A 24480-nucleotide genomic window follows, 5' to 3' on the forward strand; every position below is an offset into this window, starting at 1 on the left:
CCTTGTTAAACTCATCACATTGTGTATCCTCTCTTTATAGTTCTGATCAAAGTTACATTTTTATTTTTGTTTGTACATACGTGCAGGCATGCTCAGTCGTGTCGGACTCTTTGTAACCCATGGGCTGTGGTCTGCCAGGCTCCTCTGCCCATGGAATTTTCCAGGCAATAATATTGAAATAGGCTGCCATTTCCTCCTCCAGGGGAACTTCCTGATTCAGGGATTGAACCCGCATCTCTTGCACTTCTGCATTGGCAGGCAGATTCTTTACCACTGCGCCACCTGGAAACCCCTTTGTTTGTACTTTCATTTAATTCATTTATAATTCCCAGTAACTTCATTTTTTCAAGCTCTTTGAGTTAGGAATCATGTTTACATTATTTACCATTGTACTATGAGCACTTAACACACAGACAAATACATAGTAGGTCCATGATAAATATCTGAAAGAATAAACAGAGAATATGCAAAGAAATCTGTATACAGGTCAGGAAGCAACAGTTAGAACTGGACATGGAACAAAAGACTGGTTCCGGAAGAGTAAGTCAAGGCTGTATATTGTCACCCTGCTTATTTAACTTATATGTAAAGCACATCATAAGAAACCCTGGGCTGGATGAAGCACAAACTGGAATCAAGATTGCTGGGAGCAAATATCAATAACCTTAGATATGCAGATGACACCACCCTTATGGCAGAAAGTGAAGAAGAACTATAAGAGCCTCTTGATGAAAGTGAAAGAAGAGAGTTAAAAAGTTGGCTTAAAACTCAACATTCAGAAAACTAAGATCATGGCATCCGGTCCCATCACTTCATGGCAAATAAATGGGGAAACAATGGAAACAGTGACAGACTTTATTTTTTAAGGCTCCAAAATCACTGCAGATGGTAAAGACGCTTGCTCCTTGGAAGAAAAGTTATGACCAAACTAGACAGCATATTAAAAAGCAGAAACATTACTTTGCCAACAAAGGTCCACGTAGTCAAAGCTATGGCTTTTCCAGTAGTCGTGTATGGATGTGAGAGTTGGACTATAAAGAAAGCTGAGCACCAAAGAATTGATGCTTTTGAACTGTGGTGTGGGAGAAGACTCTTGAGAGTCCCTTGGACTGCAAGGAGATCCAGCCAGTCAATCCTAAATCGGTCCTGAATATTCATTGGAAGGACTGATGCTGAAGCTGAAACTCCAATACTTTGGCCACCTGATGTGAAGAGCTGACTCATTTGAAAAGACCCCGATGCTGGGAAAGATTGAGGGCAGGAGGAGAAGGGGATGACAGAGGATGAGATAGTTGGATGGCATCACCAACTCGATGGACATGGGTTTGGGTAGACTCCGGTAGTTGGTGACGGACAGGGAGGCCTGGCGTGCTGCAGTTCATGGGCTCGCAAAGAGTCGGACACGACTGAGAAACTGAACTGAACTGAAGTTTCATCTGCTGGGTATGTCTATGGATAGTAGTCAATTAGAAGTGATAGGAAAAGTATCCTAATTTAGAAAAAATTTAGGAGGCATACCATGAAAACAATGTACAATCTAACATTTTACTTTGTAATTTCCATATAATCATTTATTGGAGTTATTAATGTCCATGGGGAAAGAGCTCTTCCTTATAAACACAGTGACACAGTGAGCAGTAACCTGAATTTTTTGGAACCTCATTCTTTAGAAGGAGAGTTTTCTTCTGAGCTTTTGAAGTTGCCCACAAGAGTTATGTCGTTGCTTATAACCAAGGAAACCACAGGAAACTTGGTTGCTAGGAAACCACTGAATTGTCTCCATGAAGATCACCACAGTAGGCTTGGCTTGAATAGAACAGATGCTAGGAAAATAAAATTATGAAGTTATAGTCACTTTTTTTTCAACCTAGGATGTCTCTTTAATTGCCAGTTAAATCTTTTCTCCTAAGAGGAACCATTTGTCCTTTCTGAAAGGCCATCACACAGGTAGAACAGGGGCCACCGCAGGGTGCTGCCAGGGCTGCAGGAAATGGGCACTGTATCTTGTGTGAATCTCGGCTTCAGTACACAAATTCTTCCCTTCCCCAATTAATTTAGCCACCTAGGGAAGGGATGTACTGACAGCTACTGTCACCCCAACTGAAGGACAGATTATTTTAAAAAACATGCACATTTGTAATTGAATATTTTCAGACCTATGACTTCCAACAATCTCTAGTATGCTTTAAGGAGAATAGAAGTCCATGCCTCCTTCTTAAATTTTTAAATTAAATTGTGATGATACAATATTAGGACAAAGAAATGGCTAACCTTGGCCAAGCTTCTGAACCATCTAAGTTCCCTTTTAGAAAATAGAGTGACCCAAAGTTTCCTTCAAATACCATATTTGTTTTCCTGTCATCTGTCCTTCCCTACATAGAATTATTAGTGATGCATTTGTAAATCTATCTAAACCTGTTTAGTCTCTGAATATATTTCTAGCCCCTACCATACCTGGAAAAAATAGGATTTATAGCCTGAGCACATAATCACAGGAAATGATACTTCCTTTTATATGCTTCAAACCTAAGTTTCAAGGTAATTCTTTCTACTATTCTAGAACTACATTTACCTTATTCACACTCTTTTTTTCTCCAGTTCTATTATCTCTATGTTTGCCAAGACTATTTTGTCCCAGTTGCCATCTCCCTTATATTACCAATTTATGTTTTTCAAAATAAATTTATGGGATGCAATTCTGATAATCTCTTTTTCTGCTTTCTAAGAGTTTTGTCAACCACATAAATCAAGGGTCTATTATATGCCTCTCTGAAGGTAGATTTAGATTTCCTGTTGATATTCAAATGAATAAAAAGCTTCCATAAATTGTATCCTGTAGGCAGTGATCCTATGGGACCACTGAGTGCATGCTAAGTCCTTTCTGTTGCGTCTGACCATTTGTGACCCTATGGACTGTAGATCTCCAGGTGCCTCTGTCAATGGGATTCTCCAGGCAAAAGTACTAGAGTGGGTTTCTGCCCTAATGCAGGGGATCTCCTGATCCCAGGGATAAGGAGAAATCACTCATCTCTGGAGAGTTTTAAATAAGGGAGATGATATAAGCTGATAATCAGATCCTGGTAGATAATTTTGATGGCAATCAAATAACAAGTTTTGGTGTAAGATAACACTGGAAGTAAACAGAATAGTTAAGAAACTATTTGTGTATTTCAGAACACACACAAAAATAAGCTTGTTTTTGTTTAGCTTGAAAAGAGCTGGGATATCACTAAACAGTTTATAAATCTTCAAGAAGTCTATGGGATTATCTCAGATGCAATCTCAGCAAGAGACTGACTTGGTACTTTATATGTACTTTTTATGGTACTTTTGAAAAAAAATCTCTTCATCTTCATAGACAAGATGAAAAATTTGGGGAGACTGCAGGTGAACTGTCTGCACAACACTAATGATAAACCATTAATCAACGGCATACCCATGAGATGATCTATGCTGGCATGGCCAGACTGGTCCTGTCCTCGTCCCCTTCTTGTTCCCCTACTGTAGCCACAACTCAGATAAACAAAAAACATATTTAAGATGCCTGAGTCCAACAAATCTGAGAGGGAAATGACCATACGGTATTACAAAATCAGTATGCTAAAAATGAGGAACTATCTATAAAGATAATAAAAGCTGCAATGTAATGAATGGCTACAATTTATAAGGTACTTTATGGAGCTCTCACAACCTCAATATTATTATTCTTATTTCAGAAATGAAGAACTTGCTCTTCAGACAAGTTGTGTAAGAGTTAAGTTAATTAGTAACAGAGCCAGGGCTTATGCTCATGTCTAGTTAGTTAGACTGGTTAGTTTATACTTTGAGAAAAACAAGCTCAGTGGCTTAAGGCAGGAAATTTTATTATTCACTCATACTACCTGTCTAAAGTGGGTCATGTAGGGGAACTCTGCTTATTATAGTCACTCAGGGACCCTAGCAGACAAGGAATCCTGTCTCTAAGACTGCAGATGTGCTAATTTGTAAAGTAAATCTTATAGCTTCTGCCTAGAAATGACATGGTCTGCCTACTCACATTCCAGGAGCTAAGAGTTGGTCACTGAGCTAAATCTAACTTAGGGGGGAGAAGGATTTTAATCCTACTGCTCCAGGCAGAAGAACTGAAACTTTTATGAAAAGCCCTGGTGATTACCAGACCCCTAAGTCCAAATTTTCTCCACTTTACCTTGTTGAATACTCAATAGTATGATATTGGAAACAAAGCTAAATAGACAAGTCTCCATTTCATTTAGGGTGAAAAAAATACAGAAATACAAGTATAGCCTAGAGTAGATTTGACTCAGCAGCACAAGTTATAAAAATAGTTAAGATTTATGAGAGTAGAACCTTGCAAGGAGCCATCTATGTAATGAAGCTGCATGAATAGGCTTATTAATAGCATTATAAAGTCATGATTCAGGCAGGCCAATAAGAAGTCCCCACATTTTCAATCCAGGTCTCCTGTCAAAACTTTCTTTCTAAGCTCCAGGCCCCTTCATCTAACTAAATACTAGACATCTCCACTTGGATATCCAGGGTACTTGGAACTCATTATTCCAAAACTGAACTTAATAATTTCTTGTCCTTAAAATATAACTCAGGAACATAGTCACATGTTCCTTATCTAAACTGACACAGCCCCAACCAATATCCCAAGTTAGAAAGCTCAGATTCCTGTGTTTTCTTCCCTTTCCTCTTCTCTGCTTCAGACTGCTGACTACCAAGTTCTCTTGAGCAAAGATCAAACTTGGCCTAATTTGTATTTAGGCCTCAGCTAAAAAAACTTGGCCTCAGCTATTTTCAGAACTATTGCCATAGCCTCTTAGCTGATCTCCTTGACTCTAGTTTGGTTCACTTCAAATAATTTTGCATATTTCTGCCACTGTCATCTTTCTAAAATGCTCCTCAAAATATGGTCTCCCTAATTGAAAGCCCAATGGCTGTTAATATTCACAGAAAAAAAGTTCAAGCCCAACTGTGTGAAACCTAGTGTTAATTGCTCAGTCATGTCTGATTCTTTTGTGATCCCATGGACTGTAACCCCTCGGGCTCTTCTGTCCATGGAATTCTCCAGGCAAGAATACTGGAGTGGATTGTCATTCCCTTCTCTAGGGGCTTTTCCCAACTGAGGGATTGAATTCCAAGTCTCCTGCATTGCAGACAGATTGTTTTACTGTCTGAGTTATGGCTTCATCTTTTGTCTGTCAATCCACACCTCACTGGCTTGAAGCTACCAGTCATTCTCTGAGCATCCCAAACACTCTGCTATTCCATAACTGTTCCCTTGTAACTTGAAGGTCTCTCCCTGGCATGAGTACCTGTCTCTACACAGTCTGGTGAATTTCCATTCAATTTTTTTATGATCCAACTCAAATATCACTTTTCTCAATTACACTTCGCTCTTCAAACAACTCTATTATCATCCTTACCATACTGTATTAGAATTACTTCTTTACAAATCTATCTCCTCTGCTAGACTACATGGTGTGATAGGAGTTAATTGCCCTAGAACTTAACATAAGCCCTAAAGTTTTGGAAGACTTAGGATGGAGATGAGCTGGAGAGCGAAATGCTAATTGGATGGAACTAATGGTGAGATGTACAAACAGTACTGTTGGGTTAAAAGTTTAAACTAAGTAAATTGTGAACATGTCACAGGCAAAATAAAAGCTTAAGATAGAAAAAATGATGATTATTAGCAACATCAGTAAGCACAATGCTCCTGGTCTGTTCATTAATTAGAATTCACCAATGATTAACCATATAAGAAAATAAGCTTGAGGGTCTGGGATATCAGGAAGTGCAGAATGCTAAAAATGTCGCTAAAATGACCTTCCTGAAAGAAGGTCATGGTGAAGAGCCACCTTGGTCAGGTGGTTCCCAAACTCTGCTGATCCTTTGCAATACTGCACTGACGAACCCCTTTATAAAAATCGCAGGTAGCAAAGATCCCAAATATTAACATCACACCTGACTGCATGGTCTTTGAGGAATTTTAAATTAGCAAAAAGGAAAGCATTTCCCTTGAGAACTGTTCTGGCATTTTATACTCACTTGTTGCAACTGGTATGTGAGACCAAAGCAACATGCTTTTAATAAAACACTCCATAAACGTGGGAGGGGTGTGTTTCATTACCCTGGTGATAATTCTCTTTTTTTCTCTTCAGAGAAGAAAGGCTCTGAACCCTGCTGAGCTGATAAAATTGGCTCGATGAATCCCTATAGCGAGAGTAGCATTAGCGGTGGGATTGCATAGATTTCCTATGGCAAATGCTTGGGTAGCTTTTCATTATTGAAGCTGCCTGATTGCTTTGGTTCAAACCTTTTCCCCATTTCCTTTCTTTCTCTATTTAAAATCACTACAACAAACAAATGAAACAATAACACAACAAGCAGCAGCGTGGGCGAGCCCCTCATCACGAACGACAGCTGCATAAACCTGCAGTCAAAACACCTATTTTTGAGGCTAATGCAAACAAAGCCTGTCATACTTTCCCCTCACCTGTCAAGACCAAGGATAATGTGCACTGTATGCCCCAGATCTTTGTGCTCATGCTGGCAAAGTGTATCCAGAACCCAGGAGAAGTTTCTGGGGTAAGAGTGCCCAGACATTCTGCTTATGATGGCAGCCTATTGTTCTGTTTTCATCTTCCGCCAAGTTATCATTTCCCTAGCTGCTTGTAGAACCACTCTAGATTCCCCTTCTCCCAAAATAAAACTTCTAAGATGCTCTTAGAGCTGCTTCCTTTGAAGGTACATGGCAGGAAGTGCTGCTAGCTCATATTAAAACTTCCCCATTCATTAAATTTGTACCTTCTCCCATTATTAAGAGAACGTCTCAATTTCCCTGTCTGTACTTTTCTCATAAAAATCCTTTTTTTAAACTCAATGACTTGTTCCAAACCACTTCATCATCCTATGTTTCATAAAAAATTTAATGAGATCCAATCCTCTAAGTCTCACTAAAATTACTCTGTGTCTAATGTCAGCTCAAAGTCAGTCTAAGGACTTTCTAAGGACAGATACTTATACCTGCAACCTGTAGATTCAACCCAACTTGGTCCCTAAATCATTGGTTCTTAAATCTTAGCCTATTTGACAATCACTTGGGAGTTTTTAAAGCATGCAGCTCCCCAAGACCTATGCCAAAGCTACTGACTCAGTAGGTCCTAGATGGACCTGGTTGGGGCACAGGAGTGTGCATGCTGATAAGCACCTCTAAGTGATTCTGTTATACATGCTGAGAACCATCCACAAGTCAATAAGAACAAAGTCCCAGCATTCATGTTTTTAGCCCCATCTCACTAATCCTACATTTCATATATCCTGATTTGAGTGAATCAGCACATAAACAAATCCATCCAGCTAATCCCACATCCTTCACCATTTCTGCCCTATCTCTGTGCGCATGGCAGTGCTAACCCACAATTCTTGATCAGTCTTATGTTTCTAGCCAAAATGAAAATGGTGTGGCTCTGACACTCTGCCTAGTTTTCATCAGAGAGAATCTACCCCAATTACAGTCTGAATTTCTACCAAAACTCCAGACACAGTTCCCAGGAGAATGAAGAGAACAACACCTATCTGGAAAAACAGGTGAGATCTACCATACCTGATCCCACTGGATGCATGCTATCCCCCAACTTCTATATATAAGCCTCAAGACCTCTAGAGTATTCACCTGGACAGCATCTTCTCTAACAGTTAGATCCTTAGCCCTTCTACTGGATAAGAGTTTTGGGGGGTAAAGCCACAGCAATTTCCCTGCTTGCCATGTGAAAATTATTTCTTACTATTTTTAAAAATTATTTTATTTATTTAATTGGAGGCTAATTACTTTACAATATTGTAGTGGTTTTTGCCATACACTGACATGAATCAGCCATGGGTGTACATGTGTCCCCCATCCTGAACCCCCCTCCCACCTGCCTCCCCATCCCATCCCTCAGGGTTGACCCAGTGCACTGGCTTTCAGTGCTCTGTTTCATGCATCGAACTTGGACTGGTGATCTATTTCACATATGGTAATATACATGTTTCAATGCTATTCTCTCAAATCATCTCACCCTCGCCTTCTCTCACAGAGTCCAAAAGTCTGTTCTTTGTATCTGTGCCTCTTTTGCTGTCTCATATATAGGGTCATTGTTACCATTTTTGTAAATTCCATATATATGCATTAATATACTCTACTGCTCTTTTTCTTTCTGACTTACTTCATTCTGTATAATAGGCTCCAGTTTCATCTACCTCATTAGAACTGATTCAAATGTGTTCTTTTTAATAGCTGAGTAATATTCCATTGAGTATATGTACCACAGCTTTCTTATCCATTCGTCTTATCCATCCAGCCGATGGACCTCTAGGTTGCTTCCATGTCCTAGCTGTTGTAAAACTCTCACTGTTTGCAGATGACATGATCCTCTACATAGAAAATCCTAAAGACACCACCAAAAAATTACTAGAGCTAATCAATGAATATAGTAAAGTTGCAGGATATAAAATTATCCCACGGAAATCCCTTGCATTCCTATACACTAACAATGAGAAAACAAAGAGAAATTAAGGAAACAAGTCCATTCACCAATGCAATGAAAAGAATAAAATACTTAGGAATAAATCTACCTACAGAAACAAAAGACCTATATATAGAAAACTATAAAACACTGACGAGGGAAATCAAAGATGACACAAATCAGTGGAGAAATATACCATGCTCATGGATCAGAAAACTCAATACAGTGAAAATGAGTATACTACTCAAAGCAATCTATAGATTCAATGCAATCCCTATCAAGCTACCAATGGTATTTTTCACAGAACTAGAACAAATAATTTCACAATTTGTATGGAAATACATAAAACCTCAAGTAGCCAAAGCAATCTTGAGAAAGAAGAATGGAACTGGAAGAATCAACCTGCCTAACTTTAGACTATACTATAAAGTTACAGTCATCAAGACAGTATGGTACTGGCATAAAGACAGACATATAGATCAATGCAACAAAATAGAAAGCCGAGAGAGAAAATCCATGCACCTATGGACACCTTATCGTTGACAAAAGAAGCAAGAATATACACTAGAGAAAAGACAATCTCTTTAACAAGTGGTGCTGGGATAACTGGTCAACCACCTATAAAAGAATGAAACGAAAACTTTCTAACACCATACACAAAAATAAACTCAAAATGGATTAAAGATCTAAATGTAAGACCAGAAACTATAAAATTCCTAGAGGAATGCACAGGCCAAACATTCTCTGACATAAATCACAGCAGGATCCTCTGTGACCCACCTCCCAGAGTAATGGAAATAAAAGCAAAAATAAACAAATGAGACCTAATTAAATGTAAAAGCTTTTGCACAATGAAGGAAATTATAAGCAAGGTGAAAAGACAGCCTTAAGAATGGGAGAAAATAATAGCAAATGAAGCAACTGACAAACAACTAATCTCAAAAATATACAAGCAACTCATCATGTAGCTCAATACCAGAAAAATAAATGACCCAATCAAAAAATGGGCCAAAGAACTAAACAGACATTTCTCCAAAGAATAAATACAGATAGCTAACAAACACATGAAAAGATGCTCAACATCACTCATTATCAGAGAAATGCAAATCAAAACCACTATGAGGTACCATTTCACGCCAGTCAGAATGGCTGCGATCCAAAAGTCTACAAGCAATAAATGCTGGAGAGGGTGTGGAGAAAAGGGAACCCTCTTACACTGTTGGTGGGAATGCAAACTAATACAGCCACCATGGAGAACAGTGTGGAGATTCCTTAACAATCTGGAAATAGAACTGCCATACAACCCAGCAATCCCACTTCTGGACATACACACCGAGGAAACCAGAACTGAAAGAGACACATGTACCCCAATGTTCTTACTGTTTTTTACTTCATTGCTATGATGTCACTAGCTGGACTCAGGGTCATTATTAGAAAAATTCCTATGAAATTCTTTACTGTAACTACTGTTACAATGTTGGCCAGAATGTTATTCACTAATCTACCCAATTTCCTCTTATCTTTTCCTTGGGGAGAAATTTCTGTCTGGTCTTGATACCAAAAATAGATTTACTGTTTATGAGCAATTGATTTGTTTTTCATCACATTGATACTGGATTTTGTAAGAGAGGTTTCCATTTTTGCCTTTGACTGCCAGGAAGCAGACCCTCCCTCTATTATTATGTTGTATGTTTTAAGTCATATTCCCAGCAATTGTGATCAGTTTATTTTTCTATTTTATTTCATACAAATACTCTCTTACTGTATTTCTCATATCTCTTATATGCTCTTACGTGTGTACTCAGTCACTCAGACCCCATGGACGGTAGCCCACCAGGCTCCTCTGTCCATGGAATTTTTCAGGCAAGAATACTGGTGCAGGTTGACATTTCCTTCTCCAGGGGATGTTCCTGACCCAGGGATCAAACCCCCGTCTCCTGCACTGGCAGGCAGATTCTTTACCATTGTGCCACCTGGGAAGCCTCTGCATTTCTTATAGAGTGTCTTAATATTTTTTTTAACTGAATGAAAGTTTACTCTTGACTTCTTTCTGTCTTGCCCATCTGGGTCTAAGATACCAAGATAACTCAAAGGCTAAGCATGACAAATGGTCCTATCAAACAAGCATGTATTTCATACCGACTGATGCTCAGAAAAATTGCAACTCATCTGAGGGATTTTAAAGTAAGACAAAGTGCTTGCTCTTAAGGCACTTACAATGCAGCTAGGGGAATAAGACTGGCATATATAGAACCACGGAACACAGTGCAATGGGAAATGCTAGCAACACAGTGGTATTGATGGTGAACCGTGCAGGAGTTCAAAGATGAAGGAAATCAATGAAGGTGTAATGGAGCAGGATCTTACGAGGCCTTCCTAGGACAAGTTTTGCCTCATACCCTCAGCTGTAGTTTCTTTCTGAAGATCCTAGATAATAGTATTTGATGCAAATTTCCCAAGTTGTTTTGCCAATGTGAAAACACCCCACCAACTACTTGATGACCTTGAGAACAGAGCCCCAGTCCTCCTGGAGCCTAAAGACTATAGTTAACACCTGTGACACCACCCAGTTTCCTCATTACCAGCCAGTCAAAGAACTGTGCATGATCTTATTCTGTACTTTGCAACCCTCACCTCCCTTACTTGGCTTTCACAAATGCTTTGAAGAAACTTTTCAGGGAATTAGTGGTTTTTTTAGGGTGTCAACTACAAACTGGCACTTACCAAGAACATTGTCAATGACTGAACAACAAAGGCATTTGCCATCTGCTTCTATCGAGAGCTCCATGCTGCTATAGCTGTTGACCTTCAACAACCCCTAAGGGAGTTCCGGGTGGAGTGAGGCTCTGTGCTCCAGTGGGACAGGTCTTTAGATAGTTGGATGTTCTTAGGAACAAATTTTATGATCTCAGTCCTTGCATCTTCTCATATCTAGAGAAGCACTAAATCCAGGGTGACATCAGCTCCTCATGACTAACAAAAAAGCTTTTATAAAATGAGTGCTTAATGGTATTGAACTTCCCCTTCACCAAAACCTTATATATTGACCTTCTCTCACTGCTGCTTTGGAGCAGTCTCTCAGAGCTATCTGATGTGCTACCTCCCGGGCTACAGTCCTCATTTTGCCCCAAATAAAACTTAACTCGCAACTCTCAATATGTGCATCTTTTTTAGTCAACAGTAACAAAGTAAAAGTGAAAGTCACTCAGTTGTGTCTGACTCTTTGTGACTCAATGGACTATACAGTTCATGGAATTCTCCAGGCCAGGATACTGGAGTGGGTAGCCTATCCCTTCTCTAGCGGGTCTTCCCAACACAGGAATCAAACCAGGGTTTCCTGCATTGCAGGTGGATTCTTTACCAACTGAGCTATCAGGGAAGCCTTGCGTTAACAAAGGCAGGAAGAATTAGAGATTTTCTGAAAGAGATAGGACTTGAACTTGCACTTACATCATGGAGAGAATTTAAGGTTTTAGATTAACAGAATGAGAATGAGGACATTCTGGACCAAATGAAGTATAGAGTGTAATATAGAGTACAGCATGGGGTAGAGGTACAAGGAACAGAGAAGAAATTTGAGGTGAAACAGAGGTGAGTTTGGATCCTGGCTTGACATGGGTAAGTTCCTTCTCCTGATGTGTAAATCAGGATAATGATATCTACTAAGAGTCTCACTTTTTCAAGAATTAGAGATAAATTGTAAAACAGCTATACAATATCTCTCACTCAAAAGAAGCCATTTCTATGAGAATGGTAAGAAGTCTGGAGATGAGATTTAGTGTCTCTGGCACACAGATTCCTTCCTCCTACAGCAGCTGCTCTACTGTGAGAAGTGGAAAACATAATTACATAGAGCTGGGGACAAATGGTGGGTGGGTCTGGTAAGTTAGCAGATAACTTTGGACTTGACAGAAGAGTAACAAATGAGTTATTTGAGTTACTGAACAGGGCAGTGACATGATGAAAGCAGTGTTTAAAGAGGATTAATGTGGTCAAAGAGGAAGAGAGTGAAGGAAAAAATACTATGGGCATGGACACTAATGCGAAGGCTGTTGTGACGATAGGCAGAAAGTGACAAAGTACAGGATAAGGGAGGTGTCAGAGGACTACAAAGGGGAGGCTTAGAAACACTATAAAGAAAATATTTCTTTACTTTCTTTAGAAAGGATTTTGTGACTGACTCTATAGGGGAGATGATGAGTCAAAGGTCAAGCCTAATCATAGTGATTGTCCCACAAATTGCCAGTTGTTTCTCTTTATCTCCCACTGGATCCGGAATTCTGCAAGGGAAAACATTTCTATCTGCTTCACCAGTGCAGTGCCTTGAATGGTATTTCAAGCATAGAAGATAATCATGATATTTTAAAATGCATTTCATTAATGAATAATAAATTCATGAATGAATTTTATTCATGGAAAATAAACTGAATGAATAAATAAATAACATCAGTGACTGCCACAAATAAAAACAGTGACCATGCACTGAGCACTTTTTTTAATGTGATGTAGGTTATTTATAAAAATGGAATAAATTCACTAGGATAACACCAGTTAATTTGGCAAACATCACAAACAAGACATACCGAAGGAAACATCTACCTTTTACTATATACTGTACATCATATTAGCTAAACTTCCATTTGGCTACTGGTGAAAAGGTTTCATGGTTTCTTTATCTTTTTAAAATTAATTTTTATTAGAGTATAGTCGCTTTACAATTTGTGTTAGTTTCTACTGCACAGCAAAGTGAATAAGCCATATGTATACATATATCTTCTCTTTTGGGGGTTTCCTTCCCACTTAGATCACCAAAGAGTACAAAGTAGGGTTCCATGAGCTATACACTATGTTATTATTATCTATTTTATACAAAGTATCGATAGTGTACATAAATCAATCCCAATCTCCAAATTCATTCCACCCTACTCCCTTTCCCCATTTAAGTGACCATAGGTTTGTTCTCACATCTGTGTCTCTATTCTATTTTGTAAATAAGGTCATCTATACTATGTTTTCTAGATTCAACATATATGCATTAATACATGATATTTGCTTTTGTCTTTCTGACTTACTTCAACCTGTATAATGGTCTCTAGGTCCATCCATATCTCTATAGTTGACCAAATCTGAGCACTTTCTATTGAGCATTTTGTAAATCTTTATTTACATTAAATATCTTATTCCAGTCCTAACAAAATTCCTATAGACTAGACACTGTTTTATCTGCATTTAAAACGAAGCACATCAAATTCAGGCAATTTACCCAAGGTTGCTTAACTAGAAAATGACAGAGCCAGGATTCAAACCTATGCCTTTCACTGCCAAAGCCTGTGCACTTACTCAGAAAAGTGGGAGTCGGCCTTGGAAAAATAAAGCCATGTCAAAAGAAAGGCAGAAGAAATGGAAGCCAGTTAACTGTGGTACAATTTGCACTTTATAAATATTTATTCTTCATATCAGTTCCACAGGTAGATATTCACATATGTTGGTCTCCTACTGTGGGTAAGTAAGGTCCCTAGAAAGAAAAAGATGCTTCCATGTTCTCAAGGATAGGAAAAATAAGTAGAAGAAAGTACATGTGACAAGAAAAATAAGCCAAAAGACAACAGTAAAAGATAAACCACAAAACTGCAGTTGATCGAGCATGCAAGGAAGATATAGATTAATAACAGTTACAATTTGGAAAGTGAGAATGAATGCTACCATATTTCTTTGTCCAAAGCACCTCTGATTTTATTTTCTTACTTCTTTCTGAGAATACACTTCCAATTGTGTTTCTCTGTTATGCTGCTGCTGCTAAGTCACTTCAGTCGTGTCCGACTCTGTGCGACCCCCATAGACGGCAGCCCACCAGGCCACGCCGTCCCTGGGATTCTCCAGGCAAGAACACTGGAGTGGGTTGCCATTTCCTCCTCCAATGCCTGAAAGTGAAAAGTGAAAGTGAAGTTGCTCAGTCGTGTCCAACTCCTAGCGACCCCGTGGACTGCAGCCTACCAGACTCCTCCATCCATGCGATTTTCCAGGCAAGAGTACTGGAGTGGGGTGCCATTGCCCTCTCCCAGTTCTCTGTTATAAGATTATATAAATTGCAATATCCTATTTCAAGAGTATTTTAGAAAACACTTTGGAAAAATCCCCCTTTCCAGGCATCTGATAATACTTTAAAATAGATGACTTGTGAAGTGAACACATGCCATTTTAGCACACACATCTAGAGTACTTGTAGCTAAACACACATTGCCCTTTCATTCTCATATAGAATTTTTCCGTAGTAAAGAATTTCAATTGCATTCAGAATTATTGAGTTGCAGCAAAGGAAACCACAGACAAAATTTAAGGACAGCATGCTGAAATGCAGAAAATTATTTGCAAATGATATTACCAACAAGGGGTTAATATCAAAAATATATAAACATCTCATACAATAAGAATACTGGAGTGGGTTGCTCAGTATCAAAAAAACAACCAACCTGGTTAGACAAAGGGCAGAAAATCTGAATAGGCCTTTTCCCAAAGAAGACACACAGATGGCCAACAGGAACATGAAAAGATGCTCAACATCACTCATTACCACAGAAATGCAAATCAAAACCATGATGAAATATCATCTCACACCTGTCACAAAGGCTATTATCAAAAAGACTACAAGTAATGATGGTAAATATGTGGAGAAAAGGGAACCTTTGTACATTATTGGTGGAAATATGAATTGGTTCAGTCACTGTGGAAAACAGTATGGAGCTTCCTCAACAAACTAAAAATATAACTACCATATGAACCAGCAGTTCCACTCCTGGGTATATATCCTAAGAAAATGAAAACAGTAATTCAAAAATACATATGCATACCAATGTTCAAAGCAGTATTATTTATTATAGCCCAGATATAGAACATAAATGTCCATCAGCAGAAGAATGGAAAAAGAGGAGGTGGTATATTTATATACAATGGAATACTATTGAGTCAGAAAAAACAAGGACATTTTGCCATTTGCAACAACATGGATGGATCTGGAGGTATTATGCCTAGTGAAACAGGTCATATTGAAAAATAAAAATACTGTATGTTATCACTTCTATGTGGAATCTAAGAAATAAAACAAACTAGTGAATATAACAAAACAGAAACAGACTCACGGATACAGAGAACAAACTAGTGGTAAACAGTGGGGAGAGAAGGGGGAGGGCCAAAAGATGGGTAGGGGATTAAGAAGTACAAATTACTAGGTATAAAATAAACTTCAAGAATATACTCTACAGCAAGGGAATATAGACAATATTTTATAATTTTAAATGAGCAACATCTATAAAAATTTGAATCACTATGTTGTATACCTAAAACTGCTGCTGCTGCTGCTAAGTCGATTCAGTCGTGTCCGACTCTGTTCGACCCCACAGACAGCAGCCCACCAGGCTCCCCCGTCCCTGGGATTCTCCAGGCAAGAACACTGGAGTGGGTATACCTAAAACTAGTAGTGTTGTAAATCAACTATACCTCAGTCAAAAAAAAAATGTTTAAAGAATTATTGAATTACTAAACTAGAACTAGTTCTATGAAATATTCTAGATATCTCTATGTTGTAAAAAGAGCAGCAACAGACCAAAGGTACACAGAGGAAACAGTTATGGAGGAGAATCTAAGACAATGAACATTACTCAGTTTCCCAGAAAGCTAAGAAAAATCCCCTCCATTCCTCAAATAAAGAAATTTTACAAAGGAAATATTTTAAAATACAAACTATATGGTTTTCTGGGTTTCCCAGGTGGCTCAGTGGGTAAAGAATCCACCAGCAATGCAGAAGACACAAGAGACATGGGTTCAGTTTCTGGGTTGGGAAGATCCCCTGGAAGAGGGCATGGCAACCCACTCCAGTATTCTTGCCTGGAGAGTATCATGGACAGAGAAGCCTGGTGGGCTACAGTTTACATGGCTGCAAAGAGTCGGACACGACTGAAGTGACTTAGCATGCATGCACATATGGTCTTTTACCACGTTAATAATGGTATGTGAAATATATAATTCATCTTTAAATCACAGATTTGGCTGCATCTTAGAATCAACTGGAGAACTTTTAAAAACATATCCATTTTCTGCCCTCCCCCACACGAATTAAATTAGAATCTCTGAAGCTTAGGCCAAGAACGTCAGGCTTTCTTTTTTATTTTAAGTGCCTCTGATGATTATAATGTAAAACCAGGATTGTGAACCATTACTCTAGACCATGACTCAGGGACATATTTATGAATATCAGTTATTTATGTATTCACTATGCAAGCTATAGAAACTGATGGGGAAGAATCGATGAGGCCCCCCAAAAAATAGAATTGATGAGGCCCTAGGTTGATGATTTAGATTTCTCCAAATCTTGTTCTCTAACAGAGAATAGATCCTCACTATGTGTCAGTAAATCCTAAAGGAAATCAGTCCTGAATATTCATCGGAAGGACTGATGTTGAAGCTGAAACTCCAATACTTTGGCCACCTGATGCGAAGAATTGACTCATATGAAAAGACCCTGATGCTGGGAAAGATGGAAGGTGGGAGGAGAAGGGGAAGACAGAGGATGAGATGGTTGGATGGCATCATTGACTCAATGGACATGGGTTTGGGTGGACTCTGGGAGTTGGTGATGGACAGGGAGGCCTGGCGTGCTGCAGCCCATGGGGTCACAAAGAGTCAGACTCAACTGAGCAACTGAACTGAACTCAATGTGTCAGGTACATGTCTTCTCTGGTGGCTCAGATGGTAAAGAATCCGCCTGCAATGCAGGAGACACGGGTTCAGTCTCTGGGTTGGGAAGATCCCCTGGTGTAGGGAATGGCTACCCACTCCGGTATTCGTGCCTGAAGAATTCCATGGACAGAGGAGCCTGGTGGGCTATGGTCTATGAGGACGAAAAGCATTGGATATGACTGAGCAACTAACACTTTCAACACTAGGCTGATGATCTGCTGCTGCTAAGTCGCTTCAGTCGTGTCCGACTCTGTGAGACCCCATAGATGGCAGCCTACCACACTCCCCCGTCCCTGGGATTCTCCAGGCAAGAACACTGGAGTGGGTTGCCATTTCCTTCTCCAATGCATGAAAGTGAAAAGTGAAAGTGAAGTCGCTCAGTCATGTCTGACTCTTAGCAACTCCATGGACTGCAGCCTACCAGGCTCCTCTGCCCATGGGATTTTCCAGGCAAGAGTACTGGAGTGGGTTGCCATTGCCTTCTCCGGCTGATGATCTGCTTCTGCTAAGCTGCTAAGTCACATCAGTCGTGTCCGACTCTGTGCGACCCCATAGACAGCAGCCCACCAGGCTCCGCCATCCCTGGGATTCTCCAGGCAGGAACACTGGAGTGGGTTGCCATTTCCTTCTCCAATGCATGAAAGTGAAAAGTGAAAGTGAAGTTGCTCAGTCGTATCTGACTCTTAGCAACCCCATGGACTGCAGCCTACCAGGCTCCTCCATCCATGGGATTTTCCAGGCAAGAGTACTGGAGTGGGTTGCCATTGCCTTCTCCGATTGTTCCAAATCTGTTTCTCTGACAGTGAACAGGTCCTCAATACATGTCAGGTAGTAATGAAGTCCATGGGGGTCGCAAAGAGTTGGACATGACTGAGCAACTGAACAACAGCAAATATGTCAGGTACATTTCTAAAGTGTACACTTCTCCATATACATTATTGGGTTTCTACTAAAAAGGACAGGCTTAACATATATCATCAGTCCCTCAGGGCAAACCTTTGCAACACCAACTGGCCAAGAGCAATACACTCAACTCTCAGGTCTCCCATCCACAACCTTGGTGTTCATTCTGGTTACTCAGGATCTGGCTCCTCATCATTAAAGTATGGAACAGTATGGCTTACACTGCTTACAGGGCCTGAACCAATCTAGAAATAGACAAATTCTGCAAATTCTATCTCCAGATAATGCTAGAGATTATCACTTCTTGAATGTTTGCTTTATGCCAGGCTCTAAAGTAAGTAATTTTTGCAAGATTATTTTAGTTGATTTTCACAGGAACCCTAGGAGTGTGTATTTTGTATGGGCCCTGTCATTAAAATGAAGACCAGGTAGATATTCCAAAATGGGAATTTAGCACAGGTATTAGGTGATTGAAAGAGAAGTAAGTATGTAGAGGTAAAGCAGGTATTAGTAAGTGCAGGAAGTCCTCAGGCTGGAGAAAAAGGGAAGATGTGGGGTTAACAGAACTTACAGATTCAGAGGAAAAGTCTCTACACAGCTGGTGCTCAGAATGCTAATCAGTGAGGTTGAGAAATGCGGTCCACTGAGTTCCACCTTCAGTATTGCAGAGTGGTAAAATAAAAGGGTAGGGGGCAGGAGGGATGCTGGAGATGAGAGACAATAGGTGAATAATTGGTATCTGTAGGTGTTTCTCCCCTGTCTAATAGAGGGATGAGAAAAAAAAAAAAAAAAAAACTAAGTAAGTTGACCAAGGTTACAGTTAGCAAGAAGAGACTGAGACTCAAATCTGTTAACACAGTTATGTCTCTGACTACTGATAAACATTGCTTCCATGTGGCACAGCCTTAAGACTTACAAACCGTATTATTTGGTTGATCAAAAGGTTTGTTTGGGTTTTTCTGTAAGATGTTATAGAAAAGCCAGAACAAACTTTTTGGCTAACCCAATATAATGATCATGTTCCTTAATGAGAGCTATCATTTACTGAGCATTTTTCATGTGTCAGGATTTAGACTAAACCCTTTACATGGATTCATTTATTTAATCTTCACAATAATACTAAGAGGTATTATAGTATCATCATCTTTGGGGACAGTATAATAACATGGTGATCAACCTGTGGGTCAAGGATTCCAGACTTTCAAGTACTTGGATTCAAATCCCATCATTATCATTTATTAGCTACTCTATGGAGCTATTTAACTATTTTATACTTCAATCTTCTCAAGTGTAAAATGGGTTAATTAATAATATTGCTTAGAGTCAGACATGATTAAAGTGACTTAGCAGGAGCAGCAGCAAGCAATTGTAGGGATAATTAAGTGAGATAATAACACAAACTCTTAAAATACTGCAGATGCATCTGGTAGATACTTGCTGTAATTGTTATTCCCATTTTGCAAGTGATAAAAGTTGGGCTTCATGAGGTTAAGTAACTCTCCTAAGACAGAGTTTAAAAGTAAGATACTAAATTTATGTGACACAATCTTAGTTTCTATACTCTAAATCCAATTCCTCAGTCACTATAATATAATTTCTCCCATAAATTTTATAAAAACAATTTGTAATCCTCATATGCTGTAATAATAATAAATACTTCTCTAATATTTAGTTTGTGCCAGACATTATTCTAAGTACTTACATATCAGTTCATTAAATCCTCAGAGCTCTATGAAGTAAGCATAATGTTATCTCTAGTTTACAGGTTAGAAGATTAAGATTTGCACTGATGTTAAGTAATTCACTGGCAAATGCTTACATGATTAAGTGGCAGAAATAAACATCTAATAACTTTTAGAGAGTGAAAGTGAAGTCGCTCAGTCGTGTCCGACTCTTTGCGACCCCATGGACTGTAGCCTACCAGGCTCCTCTGTCCATGGGATTTCCCAGGCAACAGTACTGGAGTGGATTGCCATTTCCTTCTCCTGGGGATCTTCCCAACCCAGGGATTGAACCCGGGCCTCCAACATTGTAGACAGATGCTTTACCATCTGAGCCACCAGGGAAGTCCCAACTTTTAGAAAGAAAGGTTTTATTAACCCTCTTTTATCAAAATTCTATCTATGGAATTAGCAGTTCTATGATATTGATGATTCAAAAGGAAACTACATTTTTTGGTAGAGAACTTGGAGTAGTGGGAAGTGTTCTGCATATGATAGTAGCATTGAAAGGATCTGTGTTTTTACTCTCCTGTTGTTTAACCTTGAATTAGTCACTTCTCTGAGCCTCGATTTCCACATTGATAAAAGAGGAATTTCCTTTTGAATCATCAACATCATAGAACTGCCAATTCCATAGATAGAATTTTCTTTATTCCTGACATATGTATCATATACTATTTACTCTACCTTAGAAATTAGTACACATAGATGATGATTAGTATATATATTTCGATGAGTTCTATTTTTAATATGACTTTAACATTTTCTAAACTGAACTTTGTTGAAATTTTATGAAGAAAAATGTAGGCCACAAAATAGCTAGGATAAGGAGCTTCTGGACTGCAAGGAGATCAAACCAGGCAATCCTAAAGGAAATCAACCCTGAATATTCATTAGAAGGAGTGATGCTGAAGCTGAAGCTCCAATACTTTGATGAGACCTGATGCGAAGAGCCAACTCATTGGAAAAGACCCTGATGCTGGGAAAGATTGATGGCAGAACAAGAAAGGGGTGACAGAGGATGAGATGGGTGGATGACATCACCAACTCAATGGACATGAGTTTGAGCAAACTCCAGGAGATAGTGAAAGACAGGGAAGCTTGGTGTGCTGCAATCCATGGGGTTGCAAAGACTTGGACACAATTGAGTGACTGAACAACAACAATGCCAATGTTAGAAGCTCTACCACTTGAAGATTGCACAAAAATTGTTATGAAGAAAAATAATAGATTGAAATAGAATTTCCTCACATGGGGGAAAGACCAAATAGAAAACCCTGTGATAGTCAATAACAATGAATCAGGAAGACCATGAGGAAAAAGCAGAGGAAGGTTCAGAAGATCTGCACTAAGAACCAAATGGAATGTGAGAGACCTCTTTCTACTAAACATCAACAACATTCTCATAAGGGGTAAGAAAACGGGAGAGAATCTGCCAGTAATGCACACAGGGGCCGCCTCCATGTTGCCTCGAAAGGAAGCCTCTTTGTTAGCACTTGGGGGCACTTTGGTGAAGACATTCCCTCACTTTCTTTTCTGCGTTTCTCATCATAGGCTAGACTTCCTATTATTTTTCCTCTGAGTTCAGGCTACCTCAGCAATAAAAACTAAACACCAAAATCTTTGCCAATATTTTCAATGATTACTTTTTGAATTTTACTCAGGTAATCAAGAATCAGGTCTCCTCCCACCCCTCCTTTTTTTCTCAATACCATAATCTTATTTATGTAACATTTACGTAAGCCACTATCTTCTCATCTTCTCAAAGACTAAAAAGACAACAAAATTCTTTAACTGGTTGATTTTTTCATCAGCTTCATTTCAGTCACCCAGTCATGTCCAACTCTTTATGACCCCATGGACTGCAGCATGCCAGGCTTCCCTGTCTGTCACAAATTCCCAGAGTTTGGTCAAACTCATGTCCATTGAGTCAGTGATACAATCAAACCGTCTCATTCTCTGTCGTACCCTTCTCCTGCCTTCAATCTTTCCCAGCATCACAGTCTTTTACAATGAATCAGCTCTTTGCATCAGGTGGCCAAAATATTGGAGCTTCAGCTTCAGCTTCAGCATCAGTCCTTCCAAAGAATATTCAGGACTGATTTCCTTTAGGATTGACTGGTTTGATCTCCTTGCAGTCCAAGGGACTTTCAAGAGTCTTCCCCAACACTACAGTTCAAAAGCATCAGTTCTTCAGTGCTCAGCTTTCTTTATGGTCCAACTCTCACATCCATACATGACTAGTGGAAAAACCAAAACTTTGACTATACAGACCTTTGTCAGCAAAGTAATGTCTCTGCTTTTTAATATGACATCTAGGTTGGTCATAGCATCTCTTCTAAGGAGCAACTATCTTTTAATTTCATGGCTACATTCACCATTTGCAGTGATTTTGGAGCCAAAAGAAAATAAGGTCTGTCACGGTTTTCATTGTTTTTCCATTTACTTGCCATAAAGTGATGGGACTGGATGCCACGGTCTTAGTTTTTTAAATGTTGAGTTTTAAGCCCGCTTTTTCACTCTCCTCTTTCACTTTCATCAAGAGGCTCTTTAGTACTTCTTCATTTTCTGCCATAAGTGTGGTGTCATCTGTATATCTGAAGTTATTGATATTTCTCCCAGCAATCTTGATTCCAGCTTGCACTTCATCCAGCCCAGCATTTTGCATGATGTGCTCTGCAGAACAGTTAAATAAGCAGGGTGACAATATACAGCCTTGATGTACTCCTTTCCTGATTTGGAACCAGTCTGTTGTTCCATGTCCAGTTCTAACTGTTGCTTCCTGACCTGCATACAGATTTCTCAAGAGGCAGGTAAGGTGGTCTGGTATTCTCATCTCGTGAAGAATTTTCCACAATTTGTTGTGATCTACCCAGTAAATGTTCCCTTGGTATCTCTAATTTTCTTGAAGAAATTTCTAGTCTTTCCCATTCTGTTGTTTTCCTCTTTTTCCTTGCGTTGATGGCTGAGGAAGACTTTCTTAAAGTTCAACATTCAGAAAACTAAGATCATGGCATCCGGTCCCATCACGTCATGGGAAGTGGATGGGGAAACAGTGGAAACAGTGTCAGACTTTATTTTGGGGGGCTTCAAAATCACTGTGGATGGTGATTGCTGCCATGAAATTAAAAGACACTTACTCCTTGGAAGGAAAGTTAGGTCCAACCTAGATAGCATATTCAAAAGCAGAGACATTACTTTGCCAACAAAGGTCCGTCTAGTCAAGGCTATGGTTTTTCCAGTGATCATGTACGGATGTGAGAGTTGGACTGTGAAGAAAGCTGAGCACTGAAGAATTGATGCTTTTGAACTGTGGTGTTGGAGAAGACTCTTGAGAGTCCCTTGGACTGAAAGGAGATCCACCAGTCCTTCCTAAAGGAGATCAGTTCTGGGTGTTCATTGGAAGGACTGATGCTGAAGCTGAAACTCCAATACTTTGGCCACCTCATGCGAAGAGCTGACTCGTTGGAAAAGACCCTGATGCTGGGAGGGATTGGGGGCAGGAGGAAAAGGGGACGACAGAGGATGAGATGGCTGGATGGCATCACCGACTCGATGGACATGAGTTTGGGTAAACTCCAGGAGTTGGTGATGGACAGGGAGGCCTTGCGTGCTGCAATTCATGGGGTCACAAAGAGTCGGACACGATTGAGCAACTGAACTGAACTGAACACACTAAAAGGCTTTGGCATAATCGATAAAGCAGAAGTAGATGTTTTTCTGGTATTCTCTTGCTTTTTTGATGATCCAACAGATGTTGGCAGTTTAATCTCTGGTTCCCCTGCCTTTTCTAAATGCAGCTTGAACATAGTACAAACTAAACCTTGTGTGCACCAGGACTCAGGAGAAAGGAGCTGTGACCCCACAAGACACTGACCCAGACTTACCTGTGAGTGTCTAGGAGTCTAGAGCAGAGGCGTAGGTCAGCGGTGACCTGCTGCAGGTCAGAGGCACTGATGCGGCAGTGTGGAACCTTTTGAAGAAGGTTTTGTCATAGTATTTACTTAAGTTCATTTTGTTTATTCAGTTTTTAACAACTTACAATACAGATATGTTCCATTTGTCCTTTCATGATGGTTTAGGGGGCTTGTTAGTAACAATTTACAATTTTCCTGTGTGATCTGGAATAACTTTCTCACTTGGAAAAGGAAAACACAATGGCATAGATATATCTAAATGTCATACCCTTGTCAACAGGTCTTAGGACCATTACTCTTAGGACCATACCAATGGAATAATTTTTTTTTTTTTTTTTGTATTTAGTATTCATTTACCAGTGTATTTTGTTTCATACCGTGACTGATTTGTTGTTTAGTCGCTAAGTCCTATCCAACCGCGACCCCGTGGACTACAGTCCACTAGGCTCCCCTGTCTATGGGATTTCCCAAGCAAGAATATTTGAGTGGGTTGCCATTCCTTCTCTAGGGAATCTTCCTGACCTGGAGGTGAAACCCAGGTTTTCTGCATTGCAAGCAGATTCTTTACTGTGGCACCACTGCTAGCCAGGTGGCGCTAGTGGTAAAGAACCTGCCTGCCAATACAGGAGACTTAAGAGACAAGGGTTTGATCCTGGGTCAGGAAGATCCCGTGGAGGAGGGGATGGCACCCCA

At 39.6% G+C, this 24480-nt stretch overlaps 2 protein-coding genes across 2 annotated transcripts in view; both read right to left on the minus strand.

Moving 5' to 3' along the window:
- Window positions 1–24480, minus strand: part of PDE4B (phosphodiesterase 4B) — a 449624-nt gene that overhangs the window by 318056 nt on the left and 107088 nt on the right.
- The window catches only part of MGC137454 (uncharacterized protein), a 269686-nt gene continuing 246749 nt past the window's right edge, over window positions 1544–24480 (minus strand). The window contains exon 5 of the mRNA NM_001077100.1: window positions 1544–1823. Within this exon, the coding sequence (NP_001070568.1) occupies window positions 1667–1823 (157 nt within the window). The 3' untranslated portion in view covers window positions 1544–1666. The remainder of the gene's footprint in view (window positions 1824–24480) is intronic.

The sequence above is a fragment of the Bos taurus genome, chromosome 3 (genome assembly GCF_002263795.3).
Source record: "Bos taurus isolate L1 Dominette 01449 registration number 42190680 breed Hereford chromosome 3, ARS-UCD2.0, whole genome shotgun sequence".
In the NCBI taxonomy this organism is placed as follows: domain Eukaryota; kingdom Metazoa; phylum Chordata; class Mammalia; order Artiodactyla; family Bovidae; genus Bos; species Bos taurus.